Raw genomic sequence first — 24,100 nt, forward strand, 5'->3', positions numbered from 1 at the left:
AAAGGATTGATTGTAAGTATTGAGCCCATTTAAAAGTAGAAGAATAAACAATTGTGTTGGAGCTAGAGAGTATTATTCTAAGCGCAATATGTCAAAGAAAAATACCATATGATCTCAGTCATATGTGAAATTTAAGAAGCAAAACAAACGACTGTGGGGGAAAAAAGAAGCAAACCATGAGAGCAAGGGGTGGGGGCATGGGGGAAGTAGGGGATGGGGAATGCACTTGTCCTAATGAGCACCTGAGTTGTATGTAAGTGTTGAATCACTAAATTATACATCTGAGCTGAATATTTTGCTGTTTGTGAACTAACTGGAATTTAAATAAAAACTTTTTAAAAAAGGATAAATAATTGTGGAAATTATTGAGCAACGTGTAAATTTCATAAATACCGATAAAAAAAATATCAATGATAATAAACACCTTACAAAACAGAGGCAAAGATGTGGAAGGAGTAGAAGTATTTTAATTGCTTAACGTTTCATAGCAGTGAGTTAATAGAATGCTGTTAATACATATTGTCTAAAAATATCAAACATCTAAATGCTGAGCTATAGTTTTTCACAATTTTTCACAGTCATTTGTTCATTTTAGATGACTAAGAGTATCTCAAAAAATGAAATCTTGCCATTTGCAACGATGTGGAGGGAAATAGAAGGTATTATGCTAGGTGAAATAAATCAAACAGAGAAACACAATTATGATCTCACTCATGTGTGGAATTTAAGAAACAAAACAGAGGATCGGGGCAGCCCCGGTGGCGCCGCGGTTTAGCGCCGCCTGCAGCCCAGGGCCTGATCCTGGAGACCCGGGATTGAGTCCCACGTCGGGCTTCCTGCATGGAGCCTGCTTCTCCCTCTGCCTGTGTCCCTCTCTCTCTCTCTGCATCTCTATGAATAAATAAATAAAATCTTTAAGAAAAAAAAAAAGAGGGATCCCTGGGTGGCTCAGCGGTTTAGCGCCTGCCTTCGGCCCAGGGCGCGATCCTGGAGACCCGGGATGGAGTCCCGTGTCGGGCTCCCGACATGGAGCCTGCTTCTCCCTCCTCCTGTGTCTCTGCCTCTCTCTCTCTCTCTCTCTATGTCTATCATAAATAAATAAATCTTAAAAAAAAAAAAAAAAGAGGAATCTAGGGGAAGAGAGGGAAAAATAAAACAAGATGAAATCCGAGAGGGAGACAAACCATAAGAGGCTCTCAATCTTAGAAAACAAACTAAGAAAAAAAAAATAACAAAAAAAAAACAAAAAAAAAAAAAAAACAAAAAAAAAACAAACTAAGGGTCGATGGAGGAGAAGGGGGTGGAGAGAGTGGGGTAACTGGGTGATGGACATTAAGGAGCGCACGTGATGTGATGATCACTGGGTGTTATATGAGACTGATGAATCACTGACCTCTGCCTCTGAAACTAACAATACATTATATGTTAATTTATTGAATTTAGATAAAAGGTTTTAAAAAGAGCTAGTATCTCTTGTTTAAAGACACAGTGTCTAAAGTTCTGGAATTCTTTCTAGTCCCAAAATGTTTCTTCCATTGAATTCAAACAGAATTACATAAAGATAAATGGAAAACTAGTCAACAATGAAAAGGAATGAATCACTGATATATACAATGCAGACACATCTCAAAATTATTGCTTTGTGTGAAAGAAGCCAGCACAAAAGAGTACTTGTATAATTGCATTTATATAAAATCTACAAAAATCTAAACTAATTTATAGTGACTAAAAGCATTTCAATGGTTATTTAGGGCTGGGAGCAGAGAGATGAATGCACTGCAAAGGGGCATGAAGAATGGTTTGGGGGGATTAAAAATGTTCTATATCTTGATTGTGGTGGTGGTTTCCTAGGTGTAAAAATTGTAAAACTTATAGAATTGTACACATTGAAGGGATGCAGTTTATTGTACACATATTATACTTCAATAAAGCTGATTTTAAAAACATGAACTCTGACTTAAAAAGCTTGGATAGTATGATCCCATTTTTCTAAAATTGTTTCTATCCCACCTGTCTAGTCATAGGGTGGCTGCAAAGAAGTTCATCAGATGTTAGTGAAGTAGCTATTTTTGAGTGATAGGATTTGAAATAATTTTGTAAATTTGTTTTTGAAATTTTCCCTATGGTTGAGTTTTTATATTGGCAAGTATAATTTTTACAACCACTATGAAGTCATTAATTTTAAAAACATGTACATTTGTAATATTCCATTTGTTTTCCTGAGGATTGTGCTGAAAACCTGAGGTGGGTGGGACAGGTGTGCCAGAGTGAGAGAGGAGGCCTATTTCCCAGCTCATTTCAGCAGAACCCCCACCTGCTCAGCTGGTTTCACTAATCCACAGCGAGGGTCTCTGTTCTCTCCTACTATAAAAATGGCAGTAAACATATAAATTCCCAAAATAGGCAGGAATGACTCCAGTTCATCCTGGGTAGGGCTTTCAGGTGAGGTAAGGCAGGAGAAAGTACAGGCTGTTCTAGTCTTCTGCATGGTACTGGTGACACCCTACAAAGAGATTGCTAACGTCTTCATGGCTGCTGTGACCATACACAGGATATTTCATTGCTTCTTCACTCATTGTATAAGATGGGGTTGGTGTGGTAAAGCATACATAGAATTATCATGAATTCTATAAAGAAGTGTTTTGAATGGTAACAGGGTTAAGCTGGAGCAGTATATTTTGTTGTTTCTACAATACTATTATGACATTAAAATTTATACTCTTACAAATTTGACTAGCCGGTTTTCCACCTGTTCACTCAGGTGAAAGAGTGGACTTCTGAATGGTTACAGGTAGTTCTTAATTCTCAGAACGGTGGATCCCACTCTACTAGGATACAAGGACATTTTAATTCAAAGCCTCATGGTAAACAAAATGTCTGAGTAATGACCACAAAATGTCAAGATTATTATATAAATCATGAGGATTTCCCTTACTGAAATGCTTTTAATGCAAATATTTTCTTTATACAAAAAAGTAAATAAAAGAACATTGTCTCCCAAGAGTGTACAAAGAACATCTGAAGGCTGAAAATTTCATTTTTTTAAGCGTTCCATTTCCCTGCTCATAAAAAACTCTGTGATTACATTGCTTAGCGACTCTTATTTACAGGCTTTGAAAGTCTTCAAATAGCAGGTTGGATAGCATTGTAGACGGGTCCTTGCCAAGGTGGTATGGATTACTGAGATGCAGTATGACTTTTTAGAAAGAATAATAAGCCTTTATATAACCATCAAAACCAGTTTTAGACTCCAGAGTAAATAACATTAAAAAATTAAGATGGAAAACCACTAGTCTATTATAAACCTTTAAATTCCAGAAAGGAAAACCATATGAGATACAAGGATTACCCACACCCCCACCCCCATCATGTTAAGCATTTAAACACTTGGTTGAAGTTCTTAAAATATATTTTGCTTTAGTAGGTATATGTAAAATTAAATAATAAATTATATTCAATAGTACCTGCTTAGGATGTCACATAATCAGTGACACTACTGATTATGTAAGTAGAGAAAATTCTTACTCAAAAATATAAGATTGTCCCAACAAAGACTCATAACAAATTAGTAATAACAGTTTACTCTTATCTTCCTGAATTACTTTCAACTCCACTCCTTTAAATTGTCATAGAACAAATAATATCATTATTTTTATGTTATAAACCCATAGACGTTCTGGCTGTACACCAGAATTATCATTCTTAACAAAAATACAAATTCCTGGCCAGAATCCCAGAAAGCCCCATCAGTAAGTGCAAAATGAAGCCCGGGATCTGTTTTTAACAGCCTGTGCACCCCAGGCCCGCAAATTCTCATGCACTTGGTCGTGGCATCAATCACGGGCTATTAAAAACACTCAAATGGGGGATCCCTGGGTGGCGCAGCGGTTTGGCGCCTGCCTTTGGCCCAGGGCGTGATCCTGGAGACCCAGGATCGAATCCCACATCGGGCTCCTGGTGCATGGAGCCTGCTTCTCCTGTGTCTCTGCCTCTGCCTCTCTCTCTCTCTCTGTGTGTGACTATCATAAATAAAATAAATAAAAATAAAAACGCTCCAGTGTTGTTTTTCTCTTTTTCCATATTTCTGCCTGGTCACTCTGCCTTACTTTCCCCTCTTGGCTTTACATTACTTGGGAGAATTTAGTGTTATCTCTAGACTTGGACATATTTCCGTATGTTCCTTCCTTGAGCCTTTTATAAAAGATTGTTACAGAAGCTGAGAAAAGCTCCACTCCCCAGAGGGCTTATTTCTCCAACTGAGCACGTGTGATTCTAAACAAGCTCTCTGCTATGACAAAAGTGTTTCCCTCCATCCAATAATGACTCATTTTAATCAGTTTTGGTTTGGAATTTTCTCAAGATATTTTTTTAAGTATAACTGAATTATGTATCCACAACTTTTCCACAAGCTATATACCCCTGAAATAAAACTGATAAAAGACAGAAGAATGACGGCCTCCTGTGGAATGTTCGTAGTACATGACATGGCTAAATCAAAGTGAATTCAAGACCAAGCTCAAGCCACTTCCTGCACAAAACCGTCCCTGATCCCACCTCTCTGCTCCCCTATGCCATGTGCACTCCTGAACGTGGCATCTCCTTCTAGAATCTTAGAGCATTGCCAGTGCATCTCTGATGGCAGCTATTTCTGTCTTATATCTTGATTTCACGCTTCCCTCCACTACCAAAGCTTGACTTCCTCAAAGATACAGACAAAGCCTCACAGTGCATGCCCCACGAGTAAGAAAATCATTGGCTATGTAGCTTCCTCTCCCCTCTCCATTTATATATACCTGAGGATGCGCAGAGCCCTCTCACATCCACCATAAGCTTTTTATTTTTTCTCCATGGACTCACAGAGATTTTGTGACTTTCCATGGCTCTTTCTATCTCAGCAACTTCCAACCTGGCTGTTCAAAACTGTAGTAAAATAGCCATTTCTAGCAATTGATTTCAATAAGGGTATGGACTGCCAACTCTTTGAGCCATTACTCAAGGCCATCCTCTTTCTAAGTATTTCCTGTGGGTTGGTGCTTTGATCCAGAGCCTCTAAGCTGCCCTGGAGAAAAGCTCATGTACCTCATCTTGCAGTAGAGTCTTACTGTACTCCAAGTGGTGCCTCTCCAAAATGGAAGATCCATGAAGCTTTGCTAATGGAGACGTGGATCTAGGAGGAAGAGGATATGTCATAATTTTAGCTGCTTAAAGATTATCCATGAGTCCATACAGTATAGAGTCTTTATTCTCTGAGGATGTTTTCCATTTCTTCCTTCTCCCTCTCCTCTAATGCCTGTGAAATGTTGAAAGTAACATATTGGGACTGATTTTTTAGATTTAGAACAAGAGAATATGCTCTTTAAAAAATTCTTTAAAAAACCTAATTTGTTGAATGCATAAAATGACTGAATTATTTAAATGAGGAAGTTTGGTTCATCCTCTGCATCTTTAAGTTTAAAATCTTTAGGCTCCCTGGAGCTGCTGGCACTGGCCTGTGCTGTGACTCCCAGAACATGTAACAAACCAGTTGAAGGCCCACAGATCATTTGCATGGAAAATGTTTATTAAGAATTTCCAGGAACCAGGACACCTGGGTGGCTCAGCAGTTGAGTGTCTGCCTTTGGCTCAGGGCATGATCCCGGTCCGGGGATTGAGTCCCACATTGGGCTCCCTATGAGGAGCCTGCTTCTCCCGCTGCCTATGTCTCTGCCTCTCTCTCTCTGTGTCTCATGAGTAAATAAATAAAATCTTAAAAAAAAAATTGAGGAACCAAAATAAGGATGATTATAAAGTGATTATTTCTTTCCTCCTCCAAGGCAGGGACATAAATTTTAGGTTAAACTTCCCATTTGTTAATGGTTAGGTTGCAGCTTTCTGTAAGTGGGGGCCTCAGTCTTTGGTGCCCTGTCTTCCTTTAAGTCTTTCTGTTTGAGGAAGCCCTAGAAAATAAAAGGTAGCAGGAGGAAGTGATGATGGGACACCTGGGTGGCTCAGTGGTTGAGCATCTGCCTTCGGCTCAGGGCGTGATCCCAGGGTCCTGGGATGGAGTCCTGCATTGGGTTCCCCATGGGGAGCCTTCTTCTCCCTCTTCCTATGTCTCTGCCTCTGTGTGTCTCTCATGAATAGATAAAATCTTTAATAAAAAAAAAAAAAAAGAAAGAAAGAAAAAAGAGAAAGTGATGGAGGGAGGCTGAGGCCAAAGGCCTACACAGGTCATGTGAAGACTTTGTTATTCTATTCTATTTCATTCCAATGGAGGGGTGAGGGAGAGTGGGAAAAAAAGAAATATGGAATGAATAAATAGTTTTAAGAAAGGAAGAGATCAGAGATTGTGTGGCAGCCTTAGTAGAGAAGTTTCATCTTATTTCAGAAAGAACAGAACTTTAGGGAGTAGAGGAGATGGTAACAGGTCACTGACAAGTCTGATAAACCAAATGCTCTAGTAAGGGAACAATCCGACTATATCTGAGCAAAATTATAATTGATCATAATTTTAGCACATATTTAAATACCTCCTCTGTGTCAGCACTGGAGATTTAAAAAATTAATTGAAGCTCAATTCCAGTCAGAAAAGAATGGTGTCTTTAATTCCCTTAGGTTTAAAACATCATTTAAGAAAGATTTCTGGGGAGTTAGAAATACACCTAGTCTCAAAATAATACCTCATGGATTACTTATTAATACAAAGGAGAAAATGTACCTTTACATAAAGAGATCTCCTGGATATTGCCCATAAATAATTTAACTAAACCTCATAAATAATGGGACAAATTGCTATCACAGGCCTCCTGACATTCTGAGAAGGGCATCATCCATGAATTCCCACCAAAAATGTTTACCCTGGGGATCTCTGGGTGGCTCAGTGATTTAGCGCCTGCCTTTGGCCCAGGACATGATCCTGGAGTCCAGGAATCGAGTCCTGCATCGGGCTCCCTCCATGGACCCTCTCTCTCTCTCTCTCTCTCTCTCTCTCTGTCTCTCATGAATAAATACAATCTTAAAAAAAATATTTACCCTGAATTTGGTAATTAGGAAACTACTGGGAAAATCCACATTGAGGGCTTGCCCACAGAAGAACTGGCCTAGACTAAAAAATAGCAATATTCAGAAAGACATGAAAAGGTTGAGGAGCTATTCCAGATTTAAAGAGATTAAAAATACTTGACAACCAAATGCCAGGGGTGATCCTTAATTAGATCCTGAATCAGAGGGGTAGAAAAGCTATAAAGGTCATTTATTGGGGAAATTGGAATAATTTGAATAAATATTCCATATTGGGACATTGTACTGTACCAGCGTTAAATTTCCTCAGGGTGATCATCATGTTGTGTTTATGTGGGCAAATGCCACCCTTATTCTTAGAAGATACATACTGAAACATTTCAGGGTAAAGTGTCATGATGTCTGCAACTTACTGACAAATGGTTCAATAAGAAAAAAAAGAATTTATATACACACACAGATGCACACACAGATGTATATACATATTTGGAGAGAAAATGAATTTGGCACGATATATTTTTTTAAAGTAAATTTCAGAGATGTTATTTAAAGTCTCAATGGGGGATCATGAGAAAAAAATATTTTAAATCACACCACCCATCAATAATTCTCTATTTTTGAAGTCTGGCAACAGTGAACTTGAAGTATGGAAAACAGCTAGTTTAGACTGTGATACTGTCCAGGCACTCAGGAAGAAAATAACCAAAGGAGAGAAACTCAAGTAACAGAGATTGTGGTGTGACCTGACTAGTCAACCTACCGGTTTTCTTGGTCTTTCCAAGAATGATTTTTGAAAATTATAACTCCAGCAAGGGGCAGTGTTGGTAAGAAAGCACTAAGGGGTTCTTTTTAAGGTAGATGAGTAACATTCCAACTTCCTAAGAAATCTGAGGATTGTTTTGGGGGGGTGGTAGGGGGGAACACCATTGCCAGTATTCCCTGGAGAATTTTGAAGTGGTGGAGGAGATGATCGAAGACTGGCTACAACTACATTTTTATCCTAAAGTTTAAGAAGCAGAAAAATGACACAGCTTATAAATGACAAAAGAGAAAGATTGACCTTTATCTCTGAACCAATTTAAAATGTTTCAGAGTTCATGAGCATTTACAGAGAAAGTTTAGAAGGAGAACACAATGCCAGGTTGATGTGATGGACCTTCTGTGACAGGGTTGGTGGGAGTGGAAGGCCATGGACCATGTGTGTCTGGATCTCAGCAAGGCAGTTGAACCCAATGAGTGTGTTCAGTTGATGGTCTTCAAGCCTGGGAGTAGGTTTCCAGCCCTGGGTCCTGAAATTTTGCCCTTGCTCTTGTTCTGATGCATAATCTTATTAGTGACTTGAGTGAATATCAATGAAAATCATGAATAATTTTCCAATGACAGAAAACTGGGAAAAATAACTAATCCATTGGCTAACAGAGTGTGACATGGCAATTTCAACTAAGAGTGAAATGAAGAGTCAAGAAGATGAAATGTAATTATAATGAAATCTAAACTACGTCAGGTCCTATATGGATTATTGTGTTAAACCCCAAGACCTGCACTTAAAGAATGACATAAGAACACTAGACTGGACTCACAGAAGAATAGCAAATAAAATTAGATGCGTGGAAGCTGACATATATGAAATGGTTTAAACAACTGGCTGTGTTCAACCAGGAAGGCGGGAGGGGGAAGTGATCATTCTCTTTAATATGAAGGAATGGACTGTGGTTGAGAAATTAAACATATTCTAGCAGCTTCAGAGAGACCTGAAGAGGACAAACAGATGATACTGGGAGACCAATTTCAGTTCAGTATCATGAAGAACATCCCACCAATAGAATCATCTAAAAGTAGATCTGTGTGCCCTGTGGGCCATTGTGGGAGAAACTGGAAGTGAACCTGAGGATGTCAGGAGGAAGGCAGTGAAGGAAAGGCCTGTGTTGGATGGGGGGATAAGGTAAATTCTTAAATTCCTCCTACTTTTGTCCTGATAACTGCATTTCTTCTGGGACAAGATGGAAGAGAGTCAAGAGGCAGAAAAACAAGAGGGCTGAAAAACTAAACGAGGATAGGGAATGAAAGGAACAAAGAAAGCAGAAAACTAACTGGCTGGAAAAGTCAACAAAGGGCACAGGAGAGCTGGAGGTAAGAGCAGAAATGTGAAAATGGCCAGGTTTTGAAGGCATTGTCAGAGGGTAGTCTAAGGCTGGGAGATGACGGTGGAAACTAGAAAGAAGGGGGCGAGATCTTATGGAGACAAGAAATCAGACCGAGGGCACAAGGTACCGCCAGGAAGCAGAGTCATCTGTGTCCCTGTCACTTCATGTCACCCTCCCACAGTGACCTGATTTGTAACCATCCATGTGAGAATAATAATTCTGTTTCATTCAACCTTTCCATGAGCTGCCTTTGCCAGTGTGATGTCTCCATATCTCTGTGGACTCTTGAGCAATTCTTCCAGAATAGGGATGTGAAGAGACTCATCGAGCATCACTAGTGAGGGACAGTGTGCAGAAAGACTGTGTTTGGTCAGGGCGGTGTAGCAGAGCTACTAGAACCAGGATCACCGGTGCTAAGGTGCCTGCAGTGGGGAAGCCTGGACATGGGGCCCAGTCCTTCCAGTTGACAGAAATGGTGGGAGAAGTTCAGCGTGCCCCCCCTAGCTGATGGACAGGGGGACCCACTCGGACCCCACATGCCCGGCCAAAGCAGAGACCTCAGAGGTGGTTGCATCCTTCCCAAAAACTGGAAGCCAGATGTCATATCCAATTTGGCAATTGGACTTTGCCTTCTTGAGCTTGTTTCTTCCTCAATGAAAGAGGGAGGCCATAGTAGCTCTCATGTGGGAGGCGATGAGTATCAAGATCTTAGCTGGGCTCAGCACACCATAGGTGCTCAATAAATGTGAGCAGCTTTGGAGTTGACATGGTTCATGCAGTGATCAGATGAGAAGAAGGGAACCCAGCCCCTGTCAGGAGACTGGAGTGCAGGAGTGCAGGATGGCCGACATGGGCTGGAACCTCTGGAGAGGAAGATGTCCCCAGCCCGAAGTCCCGGTGCCAGTCCTCTTTTCAAGACAGAGCCCCATAGGGAGAGTTGCTAAAAGTAAGAAGTCGCTGCTCACAATGTGCTTTTCATTCACTGAGTGGATTTTTCTTGAGCACCCACTAAGGAGTCTCATAGACATGTAATTTCACTTGATTCTCACAACAGTCTTGGAGAGGTGGATATCGTGCCCATTCTATGGTTCACAAACAGAATCTCAAATAGACCAATTGACTTGTCCCAAGCTCCCCCAACCAGGAAGGGGTTGGACCCCACAAACCCAGACTCCCAGACTTGTTCTCTCTAATATGCCTGGTGCCTCTGGAAAGGGGTAGGTGGTGTGTCAGAGGTGAGGATACAGTGTGTCTAAGGCCGACAGAGCAGCTTAAAAATCTGTGATCCAGGGGCTTGCCTGGCCACGGCACCGCTGATGAATTTTGAAGAGCGTCAGTGACATCATAATAACACTTAGTATTTATTTACTGCCAAGAGGCCACCGTGAGCCGAATGCTTTATACGCATGATCTCACTTAATCTTTACCACGACCTTCCCTGGTAGGTACCGTTATTATACTTTTCACTCTCCGGACGAGGAAGCCGAGGCTTCCGAAGTGTGCCGGACCGGAGGGGACGGCAGCGGCGAGGAGACGCCAAGCCAGCCGAGGGAGGGCTCGGGAGGCACAGAGAAGCCAGGGGAGGGACGGGGAGCGGGCCCAGGCTTGAGCAGGGGGCAAGGTTCCACCCGCGTGAACACGTGTAAACCAAGGCCGGGGCACTTTCATATAGGAAGGAGGAGCGAAGGCCTTTACGAATAAGGCAGGGCACGTCTGGGAATAACCGTAGGGGAAGGGGGCTGCGGGGCTGCGGCTTCCAGGGAGAAAGAGCAGACACTCTCACAGAGGGCTGGAGCTCTGGAGGAGCGGGACGTGGCCCTGAGATTCACAAGCGTGATGAAGAAGAAGAGCTGACAGGGCTAAGGGACAGGACTGGCTCTCTTCTCCCCCGAGGTGCCTTCAGACACGGCCAGTGCACGTCACTTACTTCATCTGATACAAATTATTGGTGCCTCTGTGGTCAATGTCATGGCAGAAAGCAGCAGCGAGCATGGCAAAGGCTTCAAGATCCGTATAGTATTTCTTTAGTCTTCCTGTCTAAAAAATAAAAATAAAAAATATATATTTATATTTATATTTAAATATATATATTTAGATAAATACACCTCTGAGCAAGTGCAATACACCTCTTTGCAACTGCCTGCAAAGGAGAAGATGACCTACCCTGTTTTCAGATCAAGTTGGCTTTACTTCTTGGGTATTGCAGCTCACTACAGGCAACTGCAAACCCCAGCAGGTGCCAGAATTTTCCTTTAAGGAGCTAGGTATATGCATGCCCCACTGATAGTCTAGTCATGTGCCCAGGGATACCCATGCTCCCTGGCATCATCCGCAGGGGCGTTTGGGGTTTATGGATTGTGTCCACAAATTCCAAAACTACTGATCTAAACTGCCGGCCCACATCCACTCCTCGTCCAGCTCACGAGGGAAATGTGCAGGGCTACGACGGTTCACAGCTCCCTGTACCTACCATCAGCAGCGTGAACATGGTCTGCCCCACATTGAACCCGTGCCGCCAGTTGTGGTAAGTGATGGAGCGGTACCCTTTCCTCACGGTGTACATCCACCTGGTGAGAACCTGCCCCCAAAGACGACAACAGCATTCAGACTTTGGAATAGGCTTCTAAAGGTTAGAAGGTCTGTGACAATCTTATCTAAAAAGACAGGTTGGTCTTGTTTACAGGGTTTACACTGATACCTTTACAAAGTTAATAATAGTTGAAAATCCAAACTGAAGTTAATCTTTTGAACCAGGGGAAACAGGAGTGAGAACAGCAACAGAATCACACGCTATTTTAGATGAAATGCTCTCTGACCTCCACCGGGACTTTGAACTTCTCCACCACATTTATTTCAAAGAACAGTCGCAGCCCACACTTGATCAGCTCGTGCTCGGAGATGGGGAAGTCGCTGAAGCCGAACTCGTACAGATCCACCGCGCGCGGGTCGGGCAGGTCCTCCTTCTGTGGACACAGGACGGGCTGCTTCAGGTCACCGCCTCTGTCCCCCTGGGCTCGCGGGTCCGCACGGGCGCGAGACCAAGTTACCGCCAAAGGAGGCCGCGAGCCCCCCGCCGGGCCTCGGTGCCACGGCCGCGCCGCACCCTCTCCACGCCCCGCACGATCGCGCCCAGTTCCCCGATGGTGACACCGAGGCCGGTCCTGGCGACGCAATGCAATTCCGAGGCCGGGCCCGGGGGCTGCTTTCCTTCTGCGACGCTAAGTCAAAGATGCCTCGTGGCAGCAGCCCCACCTCCGGTTCAGCACCCCGTCGCCTCCACCCCCTCAGGAAGCACTCGCTGACAGCAAACCATCCCTTAATTCATCCCTTCGCTCATTCATTCATCCTTAACGAGCGGGTCACCTGTACGCTCGGCCGACAGCGAGCGCCGCAGTGCGGGGCCCCGGAGCCTGCGGGCCTGGGGGGGGTGAGGGTGGGGGGGCCCTCACCCGGCGAGGCCCTCGGGCTGTGCACGCGGCCGGGCGCCCGCCACGGGGCCACTGACACGGCCCGCAAGGAGCTCAGCTCCCTGAATGGTTGCAAAGTCCAGATCACTGAAAGGTGAGAGCTTAGCACACCCACAGACCATACATCGGGGCAGAGCGTGAAGGCAGGGCGGGCTGGAGGGGGATTAAAGGAAGAGAGCTCCTGGAAGGATGTGGATTCGGGGGCCCGGTCAAGGCAGAGGGGAGACAGTCCCATGGGGGCAGAGAAAGCTCCAGGCGGGAGAAGCTAGCAAGAGCTCTGCGGGCCCACGCGCAGCAGCAAATAGGCCGCCGAAGTCCTTCACACCTGCCAAGGCCACGCGCTGGAGGCTTCCCAGGGGCTAGTTAGTTCATGCTCTTACACAGATTTCAATACCGAATGGTAGCTGGCTGTTTTAAGTGAAATTATGGTTTCTCGTCCCCTGAGCCCCGAGTCTGGGTTGGCCCTTCACACCTGTCCTTCTCTCCCCTCCCCAGGGCTCCCAGGGTCCTCCTGTGATCCCTTCTCACCAGCACTATCCTTGGACTGGTCACTTTAGGCAGAGGTTATTTTTTTCCACCCTGCAAAGCAATGGTTTGGAGCCAAGACACTAGCTTTCAGTTCTGGGTTCAGATTCGCTACATCCACATCTCCCAGATGGAACTAGTCTCAATGTTCTCATCCCTGAAATGGGAATAACAATAGTAACGTTTTGGTCTTTGCTGCCTCAATTGAAAAGCAGTGCTAATTTCATCTGCCTGGATCCGAGAGAGTTAATGGAGATTCAGTTCACAAAACCCTTTCTCCATTTCTCATAGGACCTTCCTATGTCCTTTGCTACTCTTCTCTCTCTCTCCAAACCCTCCCAGGTTCCTTGCCCATGTAGGTTCTTCTTTTTCTCTCATTCATTGATTATTTATCCATTCAACAGACATTTATTGGTTCCTCTCTGTGTTATTGGCATCATGGATGAATAAAGCAGACACTGTCACTACCCCCGGAAACATGCATTCTTACGGGGAGAGACACATAATATTATAGCACATCCTTTAAAACTCGGAATAAGAGAAAGTTAATGGGGTGTGGTGGGGAGCAGACTCCCTGCTGGAGGTTGTCTCAGTGCTACAGTTAGCAAAGCGAAGATAAAATACTAAAATGTTTTTTTAATGCATTAAGGGCTCAGTCACACTAAAGTATAAATGTGCATTTTAGCAGGAAACCAAGGAAAAAGTTTTCAGAAGAATGACTGCCAGGCCCCATTTGCAGTAGGAGGCAAATCAATAAAAGGTAGATTATTACAAAAAGTATAGGTTTTGAAGAACAGCTGTTTTAAAATCTGTGGTACAGAGAGCTGATAAACATAAAGGCTTTGGTTGGTCCCATAAGTAGGAGCTCTGGGCACCCAAGGCCGATTTTCTCCTTTCTGCAGGAATCACACAGCTAAGCTGGGATGAGGGCAGTTGGGAGCAGCTGCCATCCCACTCCACTATGAAGTGGTTCTGATGGTGCCTGTTGAGGCCTGGCTTGCTCCATCTGCTCCCAGAAGGATCCCCCTGGGCACCTGAGTCACATCCCAGGTCCCTGTGAACCAGGTGGTCCTGGTCTTTCCGCCTTCCTGCCAGGCCTCAGGGCTCCTCCCCTCTGCTCCCAACAGCTGGCTTTGGTTTCCAAAAGATGATGGTTCTGTGACTAAATGCCCTGGTCTGTACTTGCTTCCCCTTCTCCCCTCCAGCTGTCCCCAAACCCTTGACTTCAACCTCTGCCCAGATGAATCCTGCTTTCCCATGAAGCCTCCCTGACACAGCTGCCATCTTGTGTCCTACCGTTGTCTGTGAGTAAAACCAGCCCCTTGGCCTCCCCAGGGCCGTTGGTACCCACACTCTGGGAATTCATCCATGAGGGGCAGTGTCATTCATTGCCTATATTTTATCTCCCTAATGAACGAGCTTCTTGAGCCAGATAAGACCAGACCATACTACTTTTTGTGCTAGGGACGAAACACAGCTCCTTGTATTGGAGTGCACCTTGATAACCACTGACTGAATGGAAAAACAGAATTAAGGATGAGTGACTGAGGTACTTCTTTGGGAAATTCTCTCTAGATCTATGGTATGGTCATTGTGAGTCACAGGGCACCCTGAAACATCCTGGTAAGGAGAGGGTAGGGGGAGCACTTTCCTCGCTTCCTTTGCCCGTGTCAGTGTGTGGCTACCTCAGTCTTCCTTGTAAAACAAAACTGCAATTGGCATCCATGCCACTGTAGAAATTTGCTGGTTCTCCATTTAGAGGATGAAGGACCTTTCGTTGGAAAAGCAATAAAATGAGCAAAGAACCAGTAGCTTTACACAAAAACAGCCTGTTTGAATATAAAATCTACTCTAGGCTCATCCCAAATCATTACTGCATAAAACTTAGGGACTCAAAAAACAAACAATCAAATATTTCAGAGAGGTTCTCCAAACATGATCTCCACTTACCATGATTGCATTTTCACTGCAAGCATTTTTGTTGCAAATATTTTTGCCACATAACTAATTGGCTATGAGGCATTTTTGCCATAAAAATAAAACCATAAAAAAATAAGAAAGGGACATTCCTTAAAAAGAATGTAATGAGGGCGCCTGTGTGGCTTAGTCGGTTAAGCATCTGACTCTTGATATCAGCTCAGGTCTTGATCTCAGGGTCAAGAGTTCAAGCCCTATGTTGGGCTCCATGCTGGGTGTGGAGCCTAATTAAATAATAAAAAATAAAATAAAAAGGATCTTATGAAACACAAAAAATGAGTAATAAAATGAAAGAGACTTTACTGCAAAATAAAAAAATATTTGAATATATTTAAAATGTATAGGGTAGATTCATGGCAACACAGTGCAAAGAACTGATTTTATTCTGCGGATTGAACCTAAGTACTTGTCTTTGAAGTCTTTTGTCCATAGTATTATACATACATATATACATATATATGTATATATGTATGTTTTGCTTGTTGATTTATCTCCTCCTTTAGCCTCACACTGTTTTTTCACTAAAATTTCTTCCTTCATTAAGAGGTATCAGTTTCCAAATACTAGGATGTATATTTGTAACAGAGCTTTGTGTTGTGTTGTGAAAGCCCTTTACACCATTGTTTGTTCTTGGCAGACTGTCTCATGTCTGCTGATAGACGTTCCAAAGTTCTGTGGGAAATGTGGAAGAAACACCAATGCTGTAATGTGTTTGTAACTGAGCTTTGATCGCTATAACTGGTATGCTACCATTTTCTGGTGAGCAGTCTGGATTTCCACTCTAGTCCACACTTCCAGCGAGGTTTATCACCAAAATTTCTAGCAGGTCCATATGCAGAGTTGTCGTCATCCACTATTTTAAGACCACCTCTTCTACTTGTCCCTGCATAGACTAATAGGAGGGCTAGCTGGGGTCCACACAGATCATTGTGAGGACTAGCTGAGGTTTACATAAGAACAAGAGTTTTTATCAATGGAAAAATGAAACCAAATGGACAACTAGCTTCAATAAATTAACTCTGCTGAAGGTAGTTGATTTACCAACAAAGAGAGGAAACCAAACTGTCAACCAATTATTTTATCTTTTATAGCAAAATTGCCTTCCAAGCCACTTATGCAGCATAAACGTTTGCCCTGAAATGCTCACAGCAAATTAGTCTATGGCAAAAAAGTTTAGGGCAAAACTACCTAGAACCAAATATAGATTAATAACTGGAAGAGAAGTTATTTCAACTAGAAATAATAGGGGTGGCCTGATGGCTGCAACAGGAAAGAACTGCATTCTTCCAAGTTCCAGAAGAAATACATCAGAGCTGGCAGAGGACAGTTGTGCCTTGAAGGGTCTATGTTCTACTGTAATTTTGTCATGTCTTCCGGGGTGACCATGCTGCAATCCAAAACTATTAAAATAAACAAGGCCATAATATCCCTAGAGTCTGTGCCTGCATTCCATTATGTGGAAGTCTGGTTTCTGATTCTAAATTATCTTTGTGGATTAGACTTTAAGAGACAAGGAGGAAGAAACACAGAGCCTTGGAAGATTACTCTTTATAAGAAATCTCTTTTCTTTTTAGCCTTTAAAGGTATCAGAGAAGAGGAAGCTCAACACTTACTTGAGAAATGAGAACAAGCATCCTAATACATTTTATTTAAAAGGCATTAGGGATAAAAGTAAAACACTTACCAAAATTGTGACAAGTTGTTTTTCTTCACAGTCTTCTATTACATCTATATTTAACTTCTCTTTAATTTTCTAAAATGTAAAAGCAGTTGAGCTGTGAAATTCCTATGAATTTCTATCTGATTTTGCTACTCTTAAAATTGGCTTAAATATATTTAAAATATGCTGTAATGAGTTCTATGCAAAGACGTTTTGGGGATACAAAGAAGACCTATAGCATTATTATGAAGAATTTTCTCCAAATCCCCCCCAATATAATTGATTTCTTTATTCCCCCAAAATGTAAAATGTAACAGTTGCTGTCTTAGATAAAGACAGAGAGAGAAATGTGGGTTGTTTGTATGTAGGCAGGAAAGAAAGAAAAAAATGAGTGGCTTACATTTGTTTTTCTGTGAGTGAGTTTATAGCAATTTCCCTTCACCCTCCCCAGATTTTCATTTTTAACATCTCAAACTGTCAAATAAAATTTCTCTTAACCCCCAAACCACTTAACAAAACTGAAACTAGGGAAAAAGAAAAAAGAAAAAAACAACCCCAAGAAAGTCACACCTACACACACACACTCTGAAAACTACGGAAAATAAAAGGAATAAAGATAGTGGGTATGTGATTTTCCCCCTTCATTTGGTGGTGATTAGAACATTGTCAGTAAATGTCTACTGGTTTCCCCAGCATCCATGATATTGGTCTTGGCCACATTTGGCCAATGAGAATTTTAGTGAATGTGACATGAGCGAAGACTTGAAATGAGCATGCACAGTTGGGCTTGCTCTCTTGCACTTCTGACATCATCATAAGAAGAACATTTATTAAGTAGTGCTGGTCAAGAAGGATGATATATGCATTAGAGGAAACCAAACTCATGGCTTAGAGCCAAGCCCAACTAAGAATCAGTTGGAGCCTGGTCAACCCACCAATGCATGAGTCAGAAATAGATGTTTATTGTTGTATACCACTGAGATGTTATAGTTGTTATGCAGCATCATATGGCAAGAGCTGACTAATACATTTCCCTTCCTGGAAATATTTTTTTCCTTGCTAACACTCTTGAATCTAGATGTCACTCCTTCAGCAACTACTGACCCGGGAGCTGTTTTTTGTTGTTGTTGTTGTTGTTATTGTTTTGTTTTGTTTTTTAATTAAAAAAATATTTTAAGCAAAGTGCTATTCCAGCCAAGCAGCTGAGAAGTCTAATAAGGCTCTGTGTCCACTAGGCCACCTGAGTCCTCCCCAAAACTTCTTTCTTTGTCTCCTCCTCCTTAGGTCTCATTTGTCACACCTCTGGTAATTAGGCAAATTCCAGAAGCTGCGCTTAGATACCACCTAATGTCCACAGAACTGAATTCCCCACTTACCAGAATAGACTTGATTTCATCAGGAGTGGCTTTCGTCTGGCTCATGAGCATTTCCTGAGCTATATCCTTTCTGTTTTCTAGCTTATTCATTTTATCATAGGTGTCAGTATTTAAAAGAGACCATCCAAGGAATTGTGTGAGAGTCTGGAATGGATAAAATGTGATTCAATTCTCTAAAATTAAAAAATTGATTTCAGAGAGAGCCATCTGCATTCTTTTCTATCAATCAATCTCCTTTCCACCATCAACAACCCAGCTTCTTATTTCAATCTAAGAGAAAATGTACTAATAATCAACCACAGCCAATAACACTGGCTAAGCCCTTGCTTTTCAAAATGAACTATGAATACTTTTTTAGAGGAGGGGAATTATAAATATCCAGCGGAATAAGACACACCCTGAAACTCAGAGGATTAGGGGTGACAGCAAGAATGACAAGGAATGGAAGTGGTGGGGAGAGAAAATAGAAACCTTCTTTCCAATTTTCCAATATTGTAAAGAATTTTGGTAAAGCCAAAGTTCAATCTTCAGAAGAAAATGTTATAGTCTACAGAAGTCAGGAAATGGAAATGACCCAATGGGAACATATTGACCGCAACCATGTATGACTCATGCCTTAATTGCCTTTCAACAATGTCCCTCCAGAGTAACAAATAATTACACTGCCTCCACTGTTTCATGAATTTCATTTACCTCCATTATTTTATAATTGCACTTACCTCAGTAATGTGTTCATCATACTCATCAAAAGGTTTTCCATCTTTCCTGTTATAAAATGTAGCTACTCCCACAATATCTTCTTTCTTGTTGACAATAGGCAGGGATAAGACATTTTTAATGACCCAACCAGTTTCATCAACAGGTCCTTTCTACAAACAATAAGGACATTCAGATTATTTTCTGTGACTTTTAATTTTGAAATAACTATAGATTCACAGGATGTTATAAAAGAAATGTACAGGGATCCCTGGATGGTGCAGCGGTTTAGCGCCTGCCTTTGGCCCAGGGCGCAATCCTGGAGACCCGGGATCGAATCCCATGTCGGGCTCCTGGTGCATGGAGCCTGCTTCTCCCTCTGCCTATGTCTCTGCCTCTCTCTCTCTCTCTCTCTCTCTCTCTGTGTGACTATCATAAAAAAAAAAAAAAAGAAATGTACAGAGAAGTTGTGTGCACCCATCACCCAGTTTCCCTGGTGGTAACAGCTTGGAAAACCATACCGCACTATCAAAACTGGGAAATAGATATTGATACAAACCATGGATCTCACTCAGATTTCACTAGGTTTATGTGTACTTATTTGTGCATACGAGCATGCGTGTGTGTGTGTTTCTGTGCAGCCATCACATGTGTAGCTGTGTGCACCCTCACCAGAATCGAGATACAGAACTAACAGTAGCACCTCAAGTCTTCCCTGAACTACCTTCTAGCCACCTTTCTCCCAACGTAGCCTATCTTTAAAGAAAGAATAATCTAATCTTTCTGTCAGATGTACAATTCCATACTGTGTCAGAACTTGGCCAGGGCTATATAGCCATAAAACTATTCTAGCACACTTGATTAGGTATACTAGAGCCAAGTATCTGCATTGTGACAACTCTAATCTCTTCTCTGTCTCTCCAGCACTTACTCCCAGTGTTCCCTATTTACTTTTTCTCTCTCCTAACACCTGTTTAGCTAATACTTTATATTAAATTCTCTCTGTTGAAATTCCTAGTACGGTTTCTATTTTCCTGACTGATCCCTCAAAACAGTCTCATGTTCTGGGGTGCTTCTCCATTTAGTGAACGTCTGTCAAGCCCCTTAATGTGCGAGGACCTGGGCTAGTTGCTGGGGCTACAAAGAGGAATAAATCACAGGCCCTAGCCTCCAGACAGTAACATTCTTGTGGGGGATGCAGACACAGAAGTTTAGAAAGTTTCTTATAGTGTGGCCCACAGACAATGTGCAACAAATTTTTTTTTAAAAGCTTGTTTCATAATTTTAGGATGTACAACTTAAATAAGCTCCCAAGGTAATTGTGGTGTCCCCTGATGTCTAAGATCCGTGGTGTGGCACCCGCACAGTATAAGCAAGGCAAGGGTAGCCAAGTACTCAGCACGCCACGCTCTTCCTTCTTCTGCTTCCTGTAGCATCATCAGCCATCCTCTCCCGTGAAGCCTTCTCTAAGCTTTCTCACTCATACGGAACTTCTCTTTTTCAGAATTCTATCAGCACTCAGAGCCTGGAGCACACAATTTAGCAGTTAGATAATTTCCAAATGCTTCGAAATTTTTTATTTTGTCTGTGAGGCTATCGTCTAATCCTGCTAAAGAGTGTCTCACACACTGTTAGCTCCATGTAAGTGATGGGAGGGTGCTGGGCACGTGACAGGTGCTCAACAAACAGCTGCTTATTAGCCAAAGGGCTCGTCTTTATACTTGGAAAGAAAAGCAGAGAAACTAAACCTCAATTTATGTTCCTAATGGTCAAAGCTTCAGGAAACAATCAGTGCACAGTGGTTCTCAAAGTTTCTATCCTCGGAAAATACTGTGAAATGTTTCTATACTTACACTGTCACGTAGACTAGGGACAAAATCAATTGCAGAAAATAAATTACCTGTATGCAAAATAGCTTCGCAACCATAAGTGCCCTGTATATTTTTCAAAGCTTCCAAAATAAGTTTCAGTGACTGTTTCTCATTTTCAATAAATATGCATTTGTTGCCTGCTCATGTTCATGTGTTTTGCTATTACTAAGTTAGTTAGAGCTTGTTGACAGAAAAGTAGTAGAAGGAACTTAAGATTTAAGAAAAATTAATAGGACAAAGATTTAAAACAGAAAATTCTATGTATTTTTTTTCCCTACGAATTGAAGTTCACTCTAATTGATGTAAAGGAAGAATTCTTTATCCACTTCAAGTGACACCCTGAAGCTGTCTACACCCAAACCCTAGGGCCTGTAGATGCGTTACTTTACATGGCAAATGGGCATTAAAACAGCAGATGGAATCAAGGTTGCTCACCAGCTGCCCTTAAGATAGGGAAATTATCCTGGATTTTCAAGGAGGATCCAATGTAATTATAAGGATCCTTAAAAGTAGAAAAGAGAGTCAGAGTCAGAATCAGTGAAGAAGACAGCAGAAGCAAGATCAGGGTGATGTCATTGCTGGCCTCAAGGAGGGCAGGGAGCCATGAGCCAAAGAATGCAGGTATCTTCTAGAAGCTAGAAAAGATTAGGAGATGAGTTCTCCTCTATGGCCTCTAGAAAGGAACACAGTCCTGCCAACACCTTGATTTTAGCCCAGTGTGAGCATCTTGGACTTCTGACTCCAGAACCATAAGATAATACAGTTGTGCATCAGTGGTGATTTGTTACAGCAGCAATAGAAAGCTAATACACCATGACCCCTGAGGAACATAGTTTGAGAACCATTGCCTTTGCAGGCTTGCTCCGACCATAGTTTGCTTTGAATAGGTAGTTTTCCCATCAAACTCCCCAGGTACAAAAGAGGCTAGTGAGAGTAGAGGTGGGGGGCATGAGCAGGTGAAGAGAGAGTGCGAAGGCAGAGAGAAAGAGGTGGAGACCTGGGGAGGGCGGCCACCCGATCCTGAGTCTGCTCTGTGGAATGATCCACAGGGGCAGTGTCTGTGGGGAAGCTCAGGAGGGAGCCTGAGGGGGCTGCGAACACCATCAAGACGCAGTCCTGACCCAGGCTAAGGACAGAAGAGTGGATGAAGGATGGTTGGTGGGGGGTAGTATCCTAGATCACAGTACCATTGTCAGAGCTGGCGGGGCTGTTGGGGATTCCGAGGGCCAATGTAGCAGGTCAGAGTTGCTGGCGTTTCCCAGTAGTGGGCCCGTGTCGGTGTCCCTGCCACACTGAGCCAGGGGCTGAGAGCGGTCCATGGGAAGCTGCCCAGTGCTATGGCCACAGTGGATTTCCCAGCCCAGCAGCCACTGCACCGTCATCCTGCCCGCAGCTAGAGACCTGAGAAGCACAGTTTCACGGGCACCACACTGGTGTTTCTTGGAGAGCTGGGAAATTCCTATGGGCTGGAGGTTTACCCCAGAGAGGTTCCTGGCCTCCTCGCAGCCAGGGCCGTTAGAGCCACGTGCGGCTGACCTCAAACCTCAGAGCAGAGCCCTGTTCTCCTGGGTCAGCTCCCTTCCCTCTCCATTCAGACAATAATTGCATAAGGTCACTTTAGAAAGTGCTTGTCCCCTCTTTCCTTCCTGTGCCCTCTTTCCTGGCACCCAACTGCCATAAATATAGGGGTCGGGGCTGGTACAGCACAGTCACAACAATGAGGCTTTGTCTGCAAGGAGGGAGGAACTAGGGCAAACGTGCCATATGGTGTTTGTGTGTTTTCCAGGTCGGTGAGCAGAGGGATGAGCGGGGAGATCAGAGGGAAACCTTCCCGGAAACCCAGCAAGTGCACTTGCGACTGCTGCTGCTGCTGCTCACAGACCCCTCCGGCCAAGGAGGCCAGCTTCCGTCAGGTGGAGATGGGGCTCTGTGCGTGTCTGTGCGAGAGATGGGGAGACAGCCCTCCCGGCCCCCACTGCCAGGGCTGGCTCTGCTCCTACTGCAATCAGGGCTCTAACCCGGTGTTTGTTAGAATAGGACACAAAACACAGGCCAGCAGGCAGAAAGGGAGAGGCTGCAAGGATACATTCCAGTTTCTCCCCAGCAGCCGGGTGGGGAGGGAGATCCCTGGATGTGGCAGGAGGAGAGATAAAACAGTCTGCCAGCAGGAGAGGCCCCTGGGGACCCCAAACATAGTTTTTCTTTTCCAATAAGCTGCAGAGAAGGGCCTGGGAAACCACCAAAGGGCTGAATCCAGGTGGTAGACCATATGCAGCTAATCGCTCATGCAAAGAACACTTAGTGGGAACCCCTGACGTGCCAGGCACTGGTTTAACCTCTGGATGACTGGGAGTGGGAGAGAAGGGAGGAGACACGCCCACCCCCACCCCCCACCCCCATGCTGGGTGACAAACGCCTGGCCTCTTTCTCTCATCCCCCTCCTTCTCTCACCTCTTCTCCCTTCTCTGAAGAATGTGCGACTTGGTGGCACTGGCCTAGCCAGGGGGAATGGCACATCAGCCTTGTGAGTGCCTCCGGCCACCTGAGCTCAGGGCTGACCCGGGGGCGGGGGCGGGGGCGGGGGCGGCTGCGGCTGCGCAGCGCTGATCGCTGATCGGGAGGCCTGGCTGAGGGCGACGTTACCTGAAACGTGAAGTACTCATCCGCGGGGGCGTTCAGCATGTTGCAGATCTGTAAAGTAAGAGGACACGAAAGTCCCTAAAACATCGTGTGTTGGAACCATTAACCCACAGAGCAGAAATAAGGAAGAAGGCACGGGAAGCGAGGCTTGGCGGCTCTCCGTGGCTCACAGGCAAATGATTCACACTGAATCTCGGCTGCACCACGCGTGCTAACAACGCATCGGGGTTCTCTTCTGCTAATTAAGTCAGTGCATGACATTTAGCACCATCTTTGCTCTTTCCTACTCCCAGCCTCTAAGGATTCTTCTTCCAAATTCGAAACAACTAGCTGTCAGAGCAAGGAGGGGAGGAAGCTGAGCAGGAGACTGTTCTGCTGGGGCAGGTGTGGCAGTGATGTTGGGGAGGCTCTGGTTCCCCTATCCCCCCCTTCGCCTCCTTCCTTCCTTTCTCTCTCTCTCTTTCTTCTTCTTCTTCTTTCCTTCTTCTTCTTCTTCTTCTTCTTGTTCTTCTTCTTCTTCTTCTCTCTTTCTCTTTCTTCTTTTTCTTTTTTTTCTTATGTGGGATCTGAGTTACAAGAAGGTGGCTAAGGGGCAGGAAAAAACAGCCAGGCAAACTTTAGGTACACCACAGTAGATAATCACTATAAGATGTCATTTGAAGTCTTAATAAAATGCTGTATCTTTCTTCCCACCAAAATGATAGTAGAACTTAAAATCATAGCATTTTGAAGTTGGAAGTAACTT

At 43.5% G+C, this 24,100-nt stretch overlaps 1 protein-coding gene across 2 annotated transcripts in view; it reads right to left on the bottom strand.

The window, feature by feature from the left end:
- PDE6C (phosphodiesterase 6C) overlaps positions 1 to 24,100 on the bottom strand; it is a 49,342-nt gene that overhangs the window by 10,788 nt on the left and 14,454 nt on the right. For both annotated transcript variants that reach the window (XM_041743850.1, XM_041743849.1), the window contains 8 exons: positions 23,359 to 23,406; positions 18,868 to 19,017; positions 18,149 to 18,292; positions 16,797 to 16,865; positions 11,960 to 12,106; positions 11,614 to 11,721; positions 11,071 to 11,180; positions 5,080 to 5,167 (listed from right to left, as the gene is read on the bottom strand). In XM_041743850.1, the coding sequence (XP_041599784.1) occupies positions 5,080 to 5,167; positions 11,071 to 11,180; positions 11,614 to 11,721; positions 11,960 to 12,106; positions 16,797 to 16,865; positions 18,149 to 18,292; positions 18,868 to 19,017; positions 23,359 to 23,406 (864 nt within the window). The remainder of the gene's footprint in view (positions 1 to 5,079; positions 5,168 to 11,070; positions 11,181 to 11,613; positions 11,722 to 11,959; positions 12,107 to 16,796; positions 16,866 to 18,148; positions 18,293 to 18,867; positions 19,018 to 23,358; positions 23,407 to 24,100) is intronic.

The sequence above is a fragment of the Vulpes lagopus genome, chromosome 2, assembly GCF_018345385.1.
Source record: "Vulpes lagopus strain Blue_001 chromosome 2, ASM1834538v1, whole genome shotgun sequence".
Lineage (NCBI taxonomy): Eukaryota > Metazoa > Chordata > Mammalia > Carnivora > Canidae > Vulpes > Vulpes lagopus.